Source organism: Corvus kubaryi, unplaced genomic scaffold (genome assembly GCF_017639235.1).
Source record: "Corvus kubaryi isolate FWS band 111438036 unplaced genomic scaffold, C.kubaryi_AGA036_p1.0 37396, whole genome shotgun sequence".
In the NCBI taxonomy this organism is placed as follows: domain Eukaryota; kingdom Metazoa; phylum Chordata; class Aves; order Passeriformes; family Corvidae; genus Corvus; species Corvus kubaryi.
Window position 1 is genome coordinate 22,592,487 of NW_024581135.1, and position 19,447 is coordinate 22,611,933.

The 19,447-nt window shown below is 42.4% G+C and overlaps 2 protein-coding genes and 1 long non-coding RNA gene across 7 annotated transcripts in view; 1 reads left to right on the forward strand and 2 right to left on the reverse strand.

Annotated features, from left to right (window-relative positions):
* Positions 1-1,537: 1,537 nt before the first annotated feature.
* Positions 1,538-19,447, forward strand: part of LOC121670756 — a 119,690-nt gene continuing 101,780 nt past the window's right edge. Inside the window, exon 1 of one of the 3 annotated variants that reach the window (XR_006018245.1) lies at positions 1,538-1,628. This is a non-coding gene — a long non-coding RNA (uncharacterized LOC121670756). Of the gene's footprint in view, positions 1,629-13,163; positions 13,342-14,929; positions 15,067-19,447 lie in introns of those variants that run through there. The other 2 variants (XR_006018244.1, XR_006018243.1) reach the window with 2 other exon arrangements.
* On the reverse strand, positions 2,538-4,954 carry LOC121670754 (tetratricopeptide repeat protein 30B-like). Its single transcript, XM_042041389.1, has one exon. The coding sequence runs from the start codon at positions 4,907-4,909 to the stop codon at positions 2,909-2,911; it is 2,001 nt and encodes a 666-aa protein (XP_041897323.1). The 5' UTR covers positions 4,910-4,954; the 3' UTR covers positions 2,538-2,908.
* The window catches only part of PDE11A (phosphodiesterase 11A), a 117,612-nt gene continuing 104,118 nt past the window's right edge, over positions 5,954-19,447 (reverse strand). For all 3 annotated transcript variants that reach the window (XM_042041385.1, XM_042041387.1, XM_042041388.1), the window contains one exon: positions 5,954-11,160. In XM_042041385.1, coding sequence (XP_041897319.1) covers positions 11,002-11,160 — 159 coding nt within the window. In that variant the 3' untranslated portion in view covers positions 5,954-11,001. The remainder of the gene's footprint in view (positions 11,161-19,447) is intronic.

A 19,447-nucleotide genomic window follows, 5' to 3' on the forward strand; every position in this document is an offset into this window, starting at 1 on the left:
TTCTTCTGGGCACAGAGTGGGTGGGTAGGCAGCTCTCCAGGACAAAATGCGGGCAAGGGCGTCTGCCCCAGCATGTCACTGCCATGGGAAGGTTGGGTGGCTACTGCTGAGGAAGAGGCCATGGTGGACAGGGTGGAAAATACTGCTGGAATGGAGAGAAGACTCTGTGCAGAAGCATCTCTTGATGCAGCAGAGGAGGAAGTGCCTGTCCCAGCCCACCTCCTCCTGTTGGGCCTCAGCTCTGCCGCTTCTCCCTCTCCTTTCAGGAGCAGAGGCCTCTCCACTTTGAGGTCCTTGTGTTCAGCATCACCCAACCTGCTCAGAAACCCTGGGTTGTCTGGATGCACAGCGTACTCAGTGAGGAAAAGCACATAAAAACAGAAGGAAAAGGGAAAAACAGAAAAAATGCTGCTCTTGACATTTTCTCCTGGCTTTTTTTTGTGCTTTTGTTGTGATGTAACAGGATGAAGCAAACTGCAGGCATGCCGACTGCCCTCTAGCTGTACATTCTAAAACAGCCACAGCTTGCACAACTCCACAGCTTTTTATGGGGACATTATTTCTCTTGGGAGCATGGCTGTTCTCCCTTCCCAGCCTGTGGCCAGGAGCCGGTGCCTGCGCTGCAGGCTGCAGTCGGGCACTGTGCGCCAGAGCCGGCGGGCCCTGCTGCCTCCGCTTGTTCGCGGTGTACACCTGTGTGGGCATGGGAGGCAAGGAGGTGATGAAGTGCTTGGGGCTGCAAATCCTGGCAGCAGTGCCCTCATGAAAGCCACTGGCTGTATGGAAAACCAAGAACATATAAGTATCTAAACTGCTCTCCATTAGAGGGCATTCAACATTTGCACGGGCACGAATCTGCAAAGTGAATTTTTTTTAAAATGTCCAGTGACTTTTACAGAAAATGCACAATGAATATTAAATAAAGGGCATTGCCTATTACTGCACTTCAGACACTGTTATGTGGTGTGACTTTTTAAAAACTTTCTTTTTAAAGGTCATGCTGTTTATGCTGCATAATATATAATACAGTTGCACTGTAAATTAGAGATGTGCTTTACTGCTGCTGTGCTTCATGGAGTTGAACAAAATTTGAAATCACAGGTCTCCTCCTCATGGGGAAACAGTTGTGGGAAATATTTAATATCACAATAATCAGGGGCTTAATGGCATAGTGATGAGCTATGGAGGCCTCTCTAGGACACCTTGCTGCATCTCCTGTCTGCTCTTTAGTCTCTCTAGAACATTTTTCCATTTTGATACTGTTAAATTTGATTTTAATTTACTGTTATAGGATAACAGTATATGTTTTAGGGTAAACTGTAGCATTACCTAACCCACAGCATTTCCTTTAGCTGCACATGATATGCTCAGCCCTGACAGGTTTCTCCCCCAGCACACAAGAGTTGACTTTCTCTATGCTGAAATGGTTGCAGGCCTGTGCACATCCTATATACATTAACTCTCTGGAAGGATTAATTACTCTATTCCTTTATAATAGCTTCAAAACTTCAAAAATGCTGTTCTCTTTCTTTCCAGATAAACCACAGCATAGAAACTGGATTCTGAGGGAGATGCAGCCTGATTCCAAAATTCCCCTAGGACAGCTCTTCAGGGAGCCAGTATCAAAGGTAAGCAAGTGAGTTAAAGCCATGGATTTTTGATCCTTATTTTGAAAACTTCAGCTCATACATTGCTTCAAAAGGCAGAATACATAAAAAGGAGAATAGCCATGGAGCACAGAACCAGACTGTGTAAAAACACTGGAAGGCATTATGGTCCCATTTCACTGTGGAGTATGTATGTTTGAAAAGGGATGCAAAGACTGTTGAGAAAATAACACTAACTGATGCCAGGGTGATGGAAATGTCAAGTAAAGAAATTAAGCAAATAAACAGGGTTTTGGAGAAGTGTTGAGAGATGCAGGAAGAGTGTAACACAAGGAGGAAACTGAGAAGCAGGTTTCTTCCACCCAAGGGTACAGGTTATAAGCCTTGCATGAAATGGAAGTTACATGGGCTTTTTTTAAAGAAAAATGGAAAAGAATATAATTTCAGATTCACGGGTCTCTTTACCAGAGACTATTTTAAGAATAGTATTTGGATTGGAGGGGCTGGACACGGAGGACTGAATTATTATGTAAGCAGATGTTGCTTACTGTGCTGCTACCAAACAGGTTTGCAGGGCAACAGCTGCCACCCAGATGGTGGGGGCACTGGGACTCTGAGGGTCAGCACTGAGCAGTGTCTCTGAAGCCAGTTGTTGTAACAGATTTTATTTCAAAGGTAGATCTAAACTGAGGTATCATCCTAATACGGCCTTCCTGGAATATATTCCCAGTCCCTGTATTAGTTATAGAATTTGGTAGAACACTCGTGCATTATTAATGAGTTAGCAAATGGAAAAGTTTCTGTTTGTAGAACTGATTTTTTAATATAAAGCCATTTCTTGTGTTTAAATATACTTTCAAAATGATCTGCAACATATTAAAAATACCTTGGAAAAAGCAAAAGAAAGAAACATTTACACATAGGCACAAATTAGAGAATTAAAGCAACTCTTTATTCCAAGTCCATCCTAGAAGAGACAGACAACACATGTTTTTTCAAATGTCAACCAATGAAAAGAAACTTGTTCAAAATTTTGGAAGGCTAAAATATTGTCTTATGGGTGAAAACTTTATGATATTTCTATAACGACATTCGTGGTCAATATATCTTAAGCTTTACTTAACAGGACTGGTTACTGAGAATGCCCCTAGTTATTTGATGCAGCTTAATTTCATGAAAATAGTCTATTTTCTACTGAACATTGTTAAAATACAGCACAAAATCTTTAGAGATTTTTGTGAGGGTTAGCATGACCTCACAAACATAAGAACAAAATTCTCATTTCTGCTGTACAGTAACGTTTACTCAGCCCACCCACTGATCTTATACATCAGTGCCCTCAAAAGCCTGGCTTCATAGGTGACTGTGTTTTTCCCACTGTGCATCCCACTCTCTTCAAGGGGGTGCTCAATGACAGCTGGGATGTTTCTTCCATACTGTTCACATTGCTTCAGAAACTGCACGCACTCCTGAGTCACACTGTCACGCAGCATGATCATGTGCTTGGACATGTTCTCCAGCAAGGACAGGAAACACCGCTTGGCATAATACCACGTGTCAGTGCTCAGTTTTTTGTTATATGGCTCCAGGCTTTTAATGATCCTTGAAATACCAAAGTCATAGTTTCCCTTCACACAGTAGAGGGTACCAATGACTAGATTGACAATGCAAAGATGGTAGGTATTTTTATCAGGATTATCATAGGACAGCTGCTCTTCTGCCTTCTCGATCTTTCTCATTAGTTCCTCTGCGTCTTCATTCTGGCTTGTCAGGATGTAGGAAACGCAGAGGTTTGCTAACACAATGGCACTGACATCAAGAATGTTGTTGTAGTGCTTTTTAACTATTGGCTCATAGAACTTAATAGCCTCTTTATACTTGCTCTCCTGCATGAAGACCACGTGAGCCACGTTGAGCTTCCACACCTCATGATCCTTGCAGAATTCCATTGATTTGTAGAAGATCTTTTCTACCATTGTGTAGTTCTTCATGTCCCAACAAATCTTTGCCTGGGCCATCAAGACAGGTACATATTTATCCAGAGTCTCATCATACTCATTAATTGCTTTTCTTAGAGCTTCCTCATCCCAATTTTGCCTAGCTTCCTGTACCTGTTTTGTGAGTTTTCTTAGCTGCTCAGCCATTGTCCCTGCTGCATCATCTAGCTTGTGGAAAGCCTCCTCAGGGGCAGTTTGACAAGTAATAATGGCATCCAAGAAGTTGTACAGATAAGGTGTGAGAAGTTTGTAGGTCAGATGGGCATTCTCTGCCAACACATCAGCTGCCAGGTCGTAGTACTGATGCTTGCAATAGAGGAGTAGCAAGTTACCAAAAGTTTCTGGTGGACAGGGGTTCTGAAGGAGAAGAAACTGCAGCTTCCCAAAGCCATCAGTGGGCTGGTTGTCCATGTTCATGAGTGCTTGGTTGTGCAGCGTGACCGGATCCAGCTCTTCCTCAGTCCTCGGCGGCATATCCGTGAGCGCCTCCTGCGCCGCTCGCAGGTTGCGCAGCTGGTACTCAATGGCCGCCTTGAGGTTGAAGGCCTCCACCAGGGCCGTGCGGTGCAGGAGCAGCGTGTTGCCCACGCTGCGGACGTCGATACCCTCGGTGGTCATGCCCACGCTGAGCTCTGGGTGCTGGTGGATGCCGCGCTTGATGATGTCGGAGATGTACTTGAGGGCCGCAGGGTACTGCTTGGCCGCGTAGGAGCACAGCGCCATGTTGTAGGACAGCTCCGGGCAGTACCCCAACACTTGCATGGCGCTGGCAAACTTGCCGCTGGCCTCTTCGTGCCGGCCCTGCCGGTACAGCAAGCAGCCCAGGTTGACCTCGGCGTCGGCCCGCTCCGAAGGGTCCTCGGCTGCTCCGGGGCCGCCATCAGCAGCGGCGGCGAGCTCCTCCTCCACAAGGCTTTGGGCCGCTGGGAGGTCGCCCTGGGCATAGTGGACAGCGGCCTGGAGGCGCAGGGCCCGGCGGTGGAAGGCGGGGACGTCCAGCAGCGCGCTGGCGGCGCGCAGGGCCTCGGCGAACAGCCCGGCCTTGTAGAGGGCCTGCGCATGGTACAGCCGGTACGGGAGTAGCTGCGGGTGCAGCGCCACCAGCTGCTCGTAGCACTCGGCCGCCGCCGCGAACTCCTGCAGCTGGTAGTGGCAGTAGCCCAGCAGGGAGAGGCAGCCCCGGGAGCGGCAGCTCTTCTGCAGCCCGCGGTTCAGCAGCGACACCGCCTCAGCGTAGCGCCCGCCGCTGATGAGCCCGTACACCACGGCCGTGTACTGCCCGTCGGGCACCGGCGCGGCCTCCATGGCCGGCCCCGGCACGGCCGCGGCGGGGCGGAAGCGGCGCCCTCGCTGCCACGGCAACGGCGCCGCCGGGGCGGAAGCGCTCCCGTGCGCGGGGGGGGGGGGGGGGCTGCCCCGGAAGCGGCGGCGCGCGCGGTCCCTCGAGAGCGCGGCCCGGGGCAAGGCAGGGCCCGGGCCCGGGCATAACCGGGCGCCCCGCCGCAAGTGGGAGCTGCTCTGCGTCCTCTGCGTTTGCCTGCCCTCCTCTGTTCCCCTCCCTGCGGCCGTCTCCCGAGCACTGACGCGGCGTGTTCAGTGCCGATTCCGAACTGGCGCAAAGAGCTGGAGCCTCCTGAAATCGCTTCCTGGGACAGAATGTTTCCCTCGTTTCGCGGTCTCGTGCAGCTGGGAGGAGTAAAGAGTAAAAATCAGCTCCTGTATTTCTAAATGTTGTGTAATAGTTCCCTTAAGAAGTAGGTGGTGTAAAAGCAGGCTCTAAGCTAAACAGGTAGCCCAGGGCAGGAAGCATTTAACTTCTGTCTTGGGCTTTGTCAACACGAAACATTCCCTATACAGCCCATCAAGATCCAAAATTGGTTAAAGCTGGTGGAAGGCAGGACGTATGTTTGTTCCTTGGCACAATCCGACAGCTTTCCTGCAGCTTTCAAAAGTAGAAGAAACTACTTCCAATTTTTCTTACTCAACAATGTAATTGTGCTTTGGAGGGCCTCCCCCCCCCATGATATTTCTACTGAACAGTGATACTCCGTACCACAGACTGTATAATCTGTATAATTTCTGTACATGTGAATAGCTCCATTAGAGTCAGCAGACAGATTCGGTTTCTGGTCATTCCAGATTGATGCCAAGTGTATCCAGTGATGAAGTTTGGTTTGCCCCCAGGAATGAGTGCTGCACGGTTATGTGTCAAAAATCGTATCTGGGCCACTCAGTCTCGCGTGTTTTCAGGATCTTCTATTTGTGTGATTCAGTAATCAATAGATACAGCTGTGATTGATCCCACCAAGGTAGTTTCAAAGAAAAGTAATAATAATAATAAAATAATAGTAAGGCATTAAAATTATTTATTTTTTTAAAGACCAGTAAAACTAAGTTGCTCATTTCAGAAGCATGCTTTGAAAGCTGAACCAGCAAAACAATAGGAGTAATGGTTTTAAAATGCAAAAGAAAGGAAAAGGATGCAGAAGTCTTTTAAGTTACACGTTTACATTTTGCAAGTATCTGGGATTCCCTTGCCTTAGAACAGACACGTGGTACTTCTGTGCACGTGTCAGTTGTTTCCCACAGGCAAAGGTTCAGGGTTTTTAATGGTATTCCCCACAAAACTGTAAGATGCAGTGGCCAACATGCTTATAAATTCGTGATTAAATACAAAGTAATCCAAGAAAGAAAAGGTAACAAGCAATATACAGGATGTATTCCAATACTGGCACATTCCAGCGATGGGCATCTTTGAGGCATCTCAATTCAGCAGATTATATGTTCCACTTCAGTGCTATGTTAGAAACCATTCACATGATTTTACTCTTTGACAACTCTTCCTTTGACAAAGCCAGTAAAAAACCTTCTTGCTCTATATTTTCTTGCCCATAACACTCTAAGCATTGAAGTGCCTGTTAATATGTTTTACAGAACTTTGAAATAAACCAGTTTTAAAATTTCACTCAATGCACAAATGAATTACCAGGAACTAAAGTGGGTTTAGTTTTATGAAGGGAAAATAAGTATTTGGCCTGTAGACTGAAACACTCCTGTTTTTCCACTAGAATGAATTCATCTAAATATTACAAATGATGTTAGGCACTGCTGGTTGCAGTTTTCAAAAATAATTTGTGAGTACTAGTATTGGCTTTGTTTGTAACTACAGGCACATTATGAGATTGCAATGCACTCTAAGAAGGAGCAATTAGCAAGGTCACCAGACCAGAAAAATGCAGCTGCTGTACCAAGGACACCATCTGAAGAAATGCCTGAGCTAAAATGAAACATACTTGTCCACGCTGTGGTTACAAAACATACAGCTGACCTTCTTGGCAAGACCCCTGGCCCTGTAAATAGGCGGGGCTGGCTGTGACAGAGCTGTGTGGAGAGTTCTGTGCCTGCCTGCCACATGAGGCATCCAGCTTAAACCTCAGTGAGCTACTGCTGCCTGACCTTGTGTGACTCTGCTTTGGAGCAGAAGCAAAACCACGTCCTGACAAGCAGATATCTGCATTTCCATCACATTATGAAGCTGTTCTTGTTTGTCTGTAGGTCCTGGGCTGGGAGGGAATTGTCTGATTTCACTACTCAAACTATGGCCAAAGACACCTTTTGGACATCTTGTTCTTGGGATGTTCTTCTGTCTGAATCACAGGAGAGCCTCTACCCCAGGTGCTCCTCACCTTGAACAGTGTTCAGTTTTCTGGTGGGGTCACAGTGTTGTGTTGCAGGGGAGCACTTTAGTCCAGGGAGGTGCACATATGAAACCTGAGCTCTTCCACCAAAGCCTGTCTGTTCCATGCCCCTCCCAGGAGTGAAGCCAAAATTGGGGCTGTACCCAGTGGGCATCCTTGTCTCCTTGCTGAGCACATGAAAAGGGCCTTTGCAGAAGGGCAGGAGACAAGCCCACCCTTGTAACTCGCCACCAGTTGGTGGGACAGATGCACCTGTAGTTCAAAAGCCTGCTCGAAATCAAGCAGGATTTGAATGTCAAGCTCCTTCCTGATTAGCCTTTATTTATAGTGGTTTTAGTTAAATTATTGTTTTATTTGGGTTTCATTTTTTTGTGAGGAAAGGTTGATTTTGGTGAGTGGTTTCACAGGTGGGAATCCTGAGTGAAATGACTGTTTGGCCTGAACTACCTTTGAGGATGGGGATGAAGACCCAGATCTTCTCTTGAGCATTTTCTGGTGACAAAATGAGGGCTGTTGCCTGGCTCTCGTGAGACCTTAAGGCCTGCAATTCATGGGACCAAATTCAGGCTGCAGTTGAAATGAGTCAGTAGTACACCTGGAAAAAAGGCATTGCCACTGAACCAACTTGAAGCACCTCTGGGTGTCCTATGGACAATCCATGTGCCCATGAGATTTTAGCACTGGAATTGTAAGTGCCAGAGGCCTCGTTCAAGGCCACATTTCCACTTACAGCTGGGGCAAAGAAATGGTGACTTGTCTGTTGCTGATGTGCTGGGCATCTCAAGAGAAAGGCCAAGCAGCACTCTCCTGGGTAACAGTTGTCTTCTCCACGTGCTCTCTTGATTTGTCCTTGCCTCTTGTGGACCCGTGTTTTATATACATTCACAGAATTAGGCTGATTTCAATGTGGTTTTTTTTTAGCTCTCCTTATTCAGCAGGCAGGGAAGCAAGTAAAAGAGAATGAGATTAAATAACCTACGCAATCATGTCTCCTGTGCATGTATCAGACAGTTGGGCAAAACTGACTGAAATACTAGGAAATTGTTTCCCTATCAGAAATAATGAAAGGCAGATACAACTTCTGATCATCAAGTTTATAAGCAGTAGCTAAAAAGTGTTTTCCACAATCTTAAAATATAATAGACTTGAAATATGTTTCTTTACTGTACTACATGCTTCCCCAAAGAATCATCTTTTTCTCACAAAATGTTTTTTGTTGTTTCCTAAGCTAAGTCTTAAAAAAAAAAAAGGTATTTGTTTGTTTAGTTGGTTGGTTTTTTTAAGATTGAGCTATATGACTTTCAGAGACCAAATGCTGTTCTGACATGCACTTCTGGGCCCTCCAGTTTCAGTAGGGTTGCTTCATTTTGCCTGAGAACAATTTGATAAGATCAAGCCGTGTGCTCTCATTTTCTTCCTTGTGATGGAGGAACAGAACCATAACATTAGTCAGCAGTTTCTGAATTTTGACCCACAATGGCAAAGATACCAAAAGACAGGAGAAATAGATGGAGGCAATTACAAACAGTCACTTGATTGATGGTTAACATTGTTAGGGCTTCAGCTGTGTGTCAGGCTGCGGTGCTGCCGAATCCCCATCCCTGCCAGTGGGTGTTGCCATGGGCAACAGTGCACTGAAGCCAATAAAAAGGAGAGGAAATGAGGGGAGACTCAACCTTCAGGGAGGCTGTAGGGTATGCATTATAAATTACGTTATACTTAGCAATATGCAATATCAAAATTCAGGAAAGCCGTGTGTACCTGCCAGCAGTACTGTCGGTTCCTAGTATCTGTTTTTCCCATAAAGTACATGTTGCAGGTTTGTATGGCTGCTTACTAAACTGCATCTGGCTTTATTCAGAGAAAAAAGAAGTGGCAAAAGAACAGCAGAAACATTTCCATTTGGTGCATGTACTCACTGCTGTGCAGTTTGCATTTCTGCTCCTTCCCTGCTTCCTTCTGCTAGAGAGTGATGTGGTTCAGTTGTGCATCAACAGATTGGCTCGCAATGCTACTGAATTTACAGCTATTGTCCTACACACCATTAGATGCACAGAGTGTTTTTGTTTTGTTGTGTTTCTTTTAAAGAAATGATCAGCAGATTTGTTGTTTCTGTTTGATTGTCAGACAGATGTAGTCAGCTTTTCTAAGGCTCTAACAACTCAGTTCCCTTAGAAAGGAGAAAAGTTCTTTTAGCATCTGGTCAGCTGGGCCAGGTTCTGATTTCCATTAAGCTGGTGCCAGTTCAAGGTAATTCCACTGAAGTAAATGGAGTTTGGCACAGGTGTAAAACTAAGCTGAATTCAGCTTTAATTTCTGCTCCCAGACAACCCTATATTTAGAATCCCATTTTTCATGGAGTAGAAAGGCTTCTTTTTTTCTTTTTCCTATGAATGGGCACTCATAAGCACTGCAACATGACTCCTCTTGTGTCTGGTCATGCAGCAGAGAAAGCACCCTCAAATCACAGATCACAGGTTTGCTACATTAGGGATCTTGGCACTAATGGAAGGAGACCAACTTTCAGGTAGTACCAGGGTCATCACACAGAGACGTGTTTGGTTTTGTGACCTATCGTATTTAATTAGATTTTTAGGGACACCTTTACCACAGATGTCAACATGTGAGCGTTGACTAATGCTGTGCTATTTGTAATAACAGCATCTGAAATTGTACTGAAAGAACTGTGAGAGAGTAAGAGGTAGTCAGTCCAGTGTGATGATATTCTACCTCTCCACCATTTCAAAATAATATTTTCAACTGGAAATTATAGTAGAAAGGCTTATCCATGGTCTGCTTTTCAATGTAATATAAACCTGAACCACAAAGCAACAGATTTCCTTTTTATTTGTATTCTGTTTTCATAAAAACCCATTAATCTTTTCCTTAGGCCACACTATAATTTAAAAAGAAAATGAATGTATTACAAGAGCATTTTTTAAAAGGAAAAAAAAAACCCCACTCTAAAATTACCATGCAATATTTTGTCTTTATGCAAACTTCCTCTTGCTGAGAAATTTGCTGCACTGTTAATATGAATTTCTCAGGGAAGAAGGGACAGCTTGGTGTTTTTAAAGATAATAAAGTTTGTTTTTAAATGTAGCAAAGGCAGGCAATTCTAAAGGCCCTGATCAATCACTAAGAAGCTTTGTTGTAAAAAAATACTTCTTCAGAATACAAAGCAGGCTTTTCAGAACATCCAGGCATAAAAGAGGAGGGAGAGTAAGAGAGGAACATCACAAAAGCAGGCATAATTGATTCATAACATGTACTGAAGAGATGCAAAACAACAATGTAATTACACACTATTCTGTTTTCCGCAGCTCCTTGCATATGAATTGGCCAGCTTGCATCCCAGTCCTGCTCTGTATTATTAATTTTATTAAGCTGCGAGTTCTTATATTTCAATCTGTTGTCAGCTTTACAGATTTTTACAGCAGCAGTTGAAATGTAGTGGAGCTGAATGAACACTTCTTCTTTTCAGTCTTCCGTGTCACTCCAGATAGCAGCGCAATCCTACTGCAGGCCTTCCATTCAGTCCCACTAAGCCTTCCAGGAAAAGCAAACTACGCTGCCATCAACATAATATCTGATCAATTAAGCATGTCTGTGAAAGCATTTCTTAGAAAATAGTGGGTCTAAGCTTAGGAAAACCTTTCAGACAGCCCTTACTGTTAACTGACACTGGTATTTGCAGGCTTAATTTATGTCTTTGAGAGAGGTGAAGCTAGAGGAAAAGGAGGACAAGGATGCTGCCTGAGAAGGAAGTCTTCTTTGGTGCAGCTCCTCCCATTTACCTCTATTTACTGCCACGGAGTCCAGCATAGGCTTCAGTTTCACATTCAGCTTCACCAGACACTGGAAGAAGATTAAAAAGAGGATGAGAGAAGAAATACTGACAGTATATGCACTCCTTTGAAGGACAGTCCACAGCATAACAGGGGAAAAAAAGAGTTTAATCTGCACTACACCCCTACCATCCTCACTCCCAGCTGTAAATACCTGTGGAGGTAAAGCTTATTGTTCCCTTTAAGATCTCTTTATCTATCTTTGCATCTATGAACAGGAAGTCCACTGATTGGATGACAAGCTGGACAAAGCTGAAATAATCTCCCTAGTGCTAGATTCTGCTTTCCTATAGATGACTAAACCACAACAGTAATGTGTTTTCCCAAGCTGGCAGAAAAATCAATTTTTGTGTGTTTAAAATAACGAAATATAAATGAGTTTTCTTTGAGATTGCACTGAAATCACCTCTTCTCTACATACCCAGTCCAAAGCTCATAGAGGCTGGTAAGAATCTTTTATTTGGTTTTGTCTGGCTTTGAATACATCCCTAAATTATGTAATTCCTGCATACCTTTGTTACAAGTTTAATATCAGCTGCTTATGTGAAAAGACCACAAATGCTTCACTTGGTTTTGTATCTAGATTAAAGAGAGACAGAAATAAACAGCAGCAGTGGATGTCAGGAAAGGGTTAATCAGTTACCTCCCAAGTGGTCATGTAATGTGTCCTTTCAGGACAGAGGAGTATTCTTTTGCAGCTTTTCTGATTAGCAAGCAGTGGCTTTTGCTGAGAGCTGGGCAGCATGCTTTCTCTGATAGCATGGAAACTATGTGTCATTGGAAAGAAAGGGTTGGTGCCAGATTAAAAACCAAAAAAAGACAAAGAAGGCAACAAAAGTTGTTCTTCTAAAAGTGCAGAGAATTATAAGGAAAGGGGAAGCAGAAAGTTGATCAGATTTTGCTTTAAATAGCAGGGTTAACAGCAACTGCTTTAAATGGTCTCTAGAGCCCAGACACCACTAAAGAACTGGATTTTTTTTTATAGCTAGCTTGCAAACCGTGGGAGCTTGGCTTGAAGTAAGTGTTGGTAGATTTTTAATTGAGCTATTATATGATAATTAATGGTTAATGGCCTGATTTTAAGATGTGCTGAAAAGTTGCTATTTCTGTAGACTTTGGTAGGAAATATGAATGCTCAGCATTTATGAAAAACCACATCATGAGGAAGAAGCTGGGACTTGAATCAAATCCACTTGAAATTATTTCCTTAGAATATGGCACAGACTGGGCAGATAATTTTGCAGTCTTGGGCCTGGGGTAAGAGGCAGGGTTCGCTGCAGTCTGCCTCACAGAACTTTGCTTGCTGCTGATGGTCATTCATTTTACAGAATGGATAAGGATTTTTAACATTCCCATCCCCATGCCCCAGAAATCTCCATTTTTATGTCTTTATTTCAGACCATTGTGTATTCCTTAAACCTGATTTGGCAAAGTCTAAAAGAGAGGGGCAGTAATGCATTATAAACAGCTGAAAATAATCTGAAAAGCTCACTGCCTCTGCCATTAGCACCTGCATTACCAGCTCAGTGTCTAGAGGTAGCACATGACATACTCAGCCCTTGACAGCAACCTATCCAATCCTTTCTGTGCACAGCCAGTATCTTCAAAAAGTTCTTGTGAAGTATTTTTCCAATATACATTTTCTATTAAAAAAAAAATATATATATATATATATATATATGTATGTATGTATGTATGTATAAGCAAACACCCCGGTGATTAAATCAAAATCAGCGTGTTTCAAATCTCTCTAAGCACAAAGATGTGCTCACATCCGTCAGCCCCAGGATCTGTAAGTACAAAATGCAGTACAGGCTGTTCCTGTCACAAATGCTATACCAGGAGCCTATAGCAGCTACAGGCAAGATAGAGAAGCCGGAGCTCGCTGGGACTGCGGACTCTGTCTCACTGTGGCTGTGCAGCTCTCGGCTATGTCTGTGTCCTTTCTGTAACCTTGTTTTTTTGCCAAGACTGACCACAGGACCGTGATGTTTTCCAGCCTAGTGCCAGGGAGCAATTGCAGAGGTCTGGGGACGACCTCCTGCTGTGCCTGTCCCTCCAGGCCTTGGCATATGCCATGGCTTATGGCAGGAGACAGCCCTGTCACATACTGTGCCAGGAGGACTGCGAGTGCTCGAGGTGCTTACATCAATTAGCTTTGCATCAACTACAGCAGAGACCAGGAGCCCAGGTAGGCTGGGAATAGATTCAGAAAGCACCCCCACAGTTCTATGGTAATCACTGTTATCTTATGAGCTGTAAACGTATTTTCTGTAAGTAAATACACATATATTTCTTCAAAATATAGGTCTAAGCAGACATTAGAGTCTAATAACCAAGGTGCAACAGAGGCTACCAGGTAAATAACAAGAATGGTTAACTACTAACATTAACTTTGATGAAATAAATTATAAGGAGTATTTAAGAAAGAATAAACCATGTCTTTGATATTAATTTTTACCATAGCACCAGCAATTAATTCAATGGAATATGTACAAAATATATAGTGTAATTTTAAGAAACTTTATTTTGTTACACATTGATTTAGATTAGTGATACTTGACAGTGCAGATTTTGCACTTGGTCTATAAAATGTCTTTATTCAGACATTGATTTGATGTTTGGACCACTGCTTCTGTATTTAGTATCCTTTCACTTTGGGACTTTTTCATTCTGATCTAGTCTTTTAATTAAACTGTCTACTATAATTCCTATGGAAATTAGCTTTTATTTTATTTTTTCCAGCTACCAAAGAGTTTCAGTAGGGCTTCTCTGATACAAAGTGCACAAATTGGATTTTATTTCTTCTTGAGATGTAATTAAAAACTCATTTGATTACTATATATCTGGCCCTGTTTTAATTATTAAACTCCAGTAATCAATTTGCTTTTATGAAGCTTCTGGGAAATTATCTCAAAAGCAACACATTTCTCTCCCTTCTGGCAGGGTCTGGACCATTTACTGAATTACATTCCTAGCACCTGTTCCTGATCCGAATTAAACCACCAATTTATTCCCAAAGCTATTTAAGTTTATTTGGCTGTAGCCTCGTCAGGGTTTTCTACCTCCTGGCTGCAGTTTTTGCTTTCCATTTTATTGCATGAGAACCCCTTGATGTACTGCTCCTCCATGTTTTTTGATGCATGCCTCTTACAAACTAGTGATCTGTCTAATTTGGTGTCTAGGTTCTTAATACCTTATTTATTACTTGCCTTCCTAGGAAAAGGCTTGGTCTTCACCAGCTGTCTGACATGGGATATCACCACATAAACTCAGTAGCTCCAGAAAGGCCCTTTTCCTTGTTCCTCCTTGGTGCAGCAGGCAGGATGGGAGCTGGCAGGCAGCTGGGCAGCTGGGCTCGGGGGAGAGGGAACCTCTGCCTGGGGGAGTTCCTGTCTCCCGAGGCCTGGGACCCCCCTTCTCACTTGCAGTCCTTCCATTGCAATGCATCTGCCTTGCCCCACAGCAGTAGGTACAGGATTGGTGATCTTTCCCATTCTATCCCCTTACTGTAAAAGCTGTTTTAGTTGCAGTGTGATAAAGCATGGGGGAGGCACTGCCTGCTCCAGTGTTAGGAAAAGCCAGAGAGGTTTGCAGGTCCCTTCTGCATCCATGTATTACCTCAGATGTGTGACTAAGCTGTTTGTCAAAAAGTTACTGTATAGCAGTGACTTTTTCTTAGCACCTTCAATTATTTAGATGTCTTTTGGGACTATGTACTACTCTGCCCACAACATTCTTTCCCATTCTTCTCTCTTATATGCTTACACATAAGCTCCTCCAACACAAGAAAAGGTTAAAGGCACTTCAGCACTATATTGTGTGTGCACCTGGGAGAGGGGCAGGGCTGCCTGAAGGAAGAGCTCAAAATGGGGAAGAGCGTAAGATACTCTGAGGAAGTTGTTTATGGGAGAAGGTAAGGAGGGCAGAGTGGTTTGCTTTGGGTTTTTTTTCTTTCCTTCTGTATAGAGATGTATATTTTGGTAGATAAAGCATAGAGAATGCAGAAACAATAGCAGTAGAAACAAACCCCTTCAGGGAGAGGGTGATGGGGAGCAGTGGAGGCATTTGTTTGTACCTCTGGGTACCAACTTCTGGGTTGAAGTGGGGTGTGGGGGAGAGAAGACTTCATCTGCTACATCATCTTCATCTCTGGGGAAGGACATTAGCTGAAACTGCCAAGATGCAGCACAGATGTGGTCAGAGACTAAACTGTTGCCAAAGCAAATACAAAATTTTGTTGCATTCTAAGACTAGTACCAAATGTCTTTAAAGAGGAGCACAGTATGTTGTAACTTACAAACACTGCAGGATTTACAGAGTATATACTTTTTTCCCCTCCCTGCTAGAGATTCTCATCCAAATACTGACCAATTCTGACCTTGCTTAACTTATGAGCTTTGACAAGATTACAGCTCATGAAAGTATGGTTGCGGGGCTAATATTTGTAAAGTGAGTTTATGGAATAAGACCATATAAATTCATTTTTATGACTGAGCACATATAAAAAAGTTATAGGTCTCAGTGTTCACTCTACTTTGGAACCCAGTGGTTTCTAATGAATCACTTTTATTATGTAGGCAGTTTCTTAGTTGGAAGGGAGGACCAGTGACCGAGAAGCCATAGGGATAAATTCAGACTCGGTGTAAGCATATGAAGCATTGTTGAAGTCAAGAGAGTCATGACCAGTTACAGCAAAGCTGAATTGGACTCCTGAGTTTTGCTGAAGTGGCTTTCACATGAGAATACATAGGCCAAAGGTGAGCCATCTATCTGAAAGTCCTTGAACTTCAGATTAGTTCAGATAAAAGGGAACCTGTGCTGCAGTCATCCACAGATTCTATTTTCATAATACAAATACTTGATGGAAATTGTTTTGAAAACCCAAAAGTATTTCTGTATATGTGCCCATATACTAAACACCAAAAAATTGCTAGAGTTCTACCTTCCACAGTAGAATACAGAAGATAAAGTGATACAGAGAAGATGTAGGGATTAACTTCTATGGACCCTTGACTGTGTATGAATTAATTATTTGCCCTACTGATTCAGGACTGTATTTAATCATTATGTTCTGCAAAAAACCCCAGTATTTGTGAGAGGGTTGAGTTAATGAAAAAAAATTTATTGCAATCTCCTTGTGGTTGAAGGGGACTTTGTTTATTCCTTCTAGGGCTTACTGAGGAAGGGTCCAGGTCATCACGTACATAATACATTAGTGGATTACTTTTTCATTTCTGCCAGGGAATTTCTTTCTGATGCCTAAAAATGTAATTAGATGAAATTAATGTATTACAAATTTCCCTGACAGAAAACAGGAGTTTCTTTTAGCTTATCTCTATAAATTGTTAGTGGGTGGAAGCCAATTGTGACTGGAAAGGGATCTAATACATGTGCAAGTGTTCAGCTCTTCCACTATGAATTAGTATTAAGCTTCTTTCTGGTTATGGTACACTAGCAAGAATAATACTGTACTCCTTTGGAAATAAACTACAGAGGGATGATTATAAAGTAAGATTAAGCACTGGTAAAATGTGCTGGATACTTCAGGGAGGAAAGTATGTACAGAGCTGGTAGCAAAATGTGCTCCGGCCAGTATCAAGCATGTTATGCTGCCAAAGGGAGAGTGATTCTGAAGGACTGGGACCAACTGAAGTAGCTCTACTGATGTATTGCTATAGTTGCAAAGGATTCATCTGTAGTTCATTACAATTTCATGAAACCAAGGGTTTGCTCAGAAAGGAAGAGTTATTATTTCATAAACAACTTCTTATTTAGCTCTGCTGTTTATGGTTTTGATTCTGCATCTAGAGCATGCGAGAGACAGAATGTTTCTAACTCCTTTCAGCATTTTATCCAAGCAGCTGATCAATGTCTTCTGCCTTGCTATTAAATGGATTTTGAAAAATTCTTCAAACCATATCAGTCTCATATGCCGATTTAGTTCTTTGAATTTACCCTCAGCTGGGAATTCTGCAGGCAACTGTGATTCTGTTGTGTTGAACACTTACTTGAAGTGTTTCATCCATCATCATTTCTAGTCCTTTTCTGATGCAATGTAGTTTGTGCTTTGTCTTTCTTGAAAACTGAATGGCTGTTAAATTATCCATTCATCTTTCAGATTTGCTGTACAATTTGAGTTCCCTCTATTGGCTGTCTCTTCTACCTTATCTGCCAACTTTTTTTATACGTTTCCATACATGACTGCCATTTCCTTCACAACACATTGGGCAGATAATTCTAAGTAAAACAGCAACAGAAATCGTAATATTATGAATGATTCAATTTTTCTCACAGATTAGGGTGAAAGCCTTTAATGAAGCTTAGCTTCACTGAAGTCAAAGGGAAATGTTTGTTTTTCTATCCTCTCCCAAATACCTTTGTTGATGAACTGCCCTTTCAGTTGAGACTGTTTTGGCATAAGATGACTCAGAAGTAAGCTGAAGTACTCTTGTCTGAAGGGCAAAAGGACTCCTTTCTGTTGCCTCTTCTAAACATTTTGGAGAAACTAGTAAATTCCTAAAATTGTTGACAGTAATACAATGTTGCATCAATAATCTCACCAAGTTATAAAAATCATAGCAAAAATAATATTTTCCTAATTTTCAAAGGCAAAATGAAACCCTCCCTGTTCTCAGGAAGCAGAAAAAGAGGATCAGGTTCCTTGCGCCTTTTGTAAGAAGATGTTCATGATAGTCACAGACAAAAAAAATCTTTGCTCTGAAATCACCAAAACTATGCTTTTCCATATTATACTGTGAAACAGTGATGGACTTAGATGGAAATTGCAAATAAAATCATTCTTTCTTCTTTTCCTGGTTTTTCTTTCTTGTATAGCTCTTCTTAACCTTTTCTATTAGTAAGAAAGTAGCAGAAAAAAACTTCTCAGATTAAGGGCAATAGGTAAGAAAAACAATTTGCTAATGCTTATTCCATTACTGGAAGTTTTAATACAGGGATGGTATCTGAGTTTTCTGAAAGTTCCAGAGAATTCATTCTGGGTGGCCTCATTTAGATTCATCATTAGTAGACAAGAAACAAAGCAAGAAAAGTGCTGAACCTACTTAAGTTCCTATTTCAAGGCTACAGAGAGATCCATCTAATTTGCCAAAAATCTCTTTTCTCTGGGCCAAACCCTTATTCCTAACACAATCCTTAGCTACCAGCTTCCCCCCAGCACTGGCATTTGGCCTGATTAAGTTTCCTCTGAAGCAAAGTTCTTACAAACACAGCAGAATATGTTGCACCTGCTCTTGCTTGGATAATATTACCCACTGGATTTCAACAGAAAGGGAGACTAATTTGATCTGCCAACATCTGTTTGATCTGCCTCAGTCCCCGGTATCACGCACTGCATCCTGGGCTGATGTGCCTTGTCAGCCAGGCACTCTCAGGAAGCATAAATGCTTTATCTCTCAGTTTCTGTGTCCAAATCAAATGTCAGAAACAAACCCTGCCAAAACTGTGCATCTTTACGGTATTCTTTAGGCTCTATTGAAAGTTATCCTCCTCTTCGTTCAGCATGCTACAAAGGAAAAGCTGGCTTCAATGAGACTCACACAGAGCTGATCAAGTTGCTTCAATTGAACAGATCTTTCCAAATAGCTTAGTCCTGATTTTTTTTTTTTTTTTTCCATAAACTGTTAAGTGTTTTAATGAAACATGTTTCACGGACTGTCTATATATTGTGCATGGTCAACAGCTAGTGAGTTCCCTGCCCCCTGACTGGTTGCTAACTTAAAATGAAAGAGCAGTGCCCTGACTTTTTGTATCAACAATCCCAGGTGTTGGTGAATGGTGGAAAACCATTTCCATAATGTTCATACAGATAAAGTCTTCTTGGTTAAATAATTTAAAATTTTTTTCAGTTCTAATTGTGTAGACAGAACAAAAATATCTGAAGGAAGAAGTCATTGTTTTGGCTGCATCCAGTGACTCTTGCCTGGGTAAGGACTAAGCCATGCCATACAGTCCATTCTGGACAATCAGGGCTTCTTAGAGGAGTATTCCAAACCCTGAACTTCTTATACAATATTTTGTCATGCAAAATTGTAATTGAAGGACAGAGAGAAAGGGATAGAAGTGGTAACTGAGGAAGGGCTGCATCAGGATATAGCAGTATAAGCAGGATTGTTGAAGAACACCTTTTTAATGTTCTCTGCAAATGAGAGGTTAATCTCTCGTCTTAAAATTGTAAGTAGAGTATATATCTTTGGGAAAAAAAAAATCACTCTGTGTGTATGTACTTCCAATTCTAGTGTCAAAGTCAACTCTTGAACCAGAGAAGTTAAAGCACA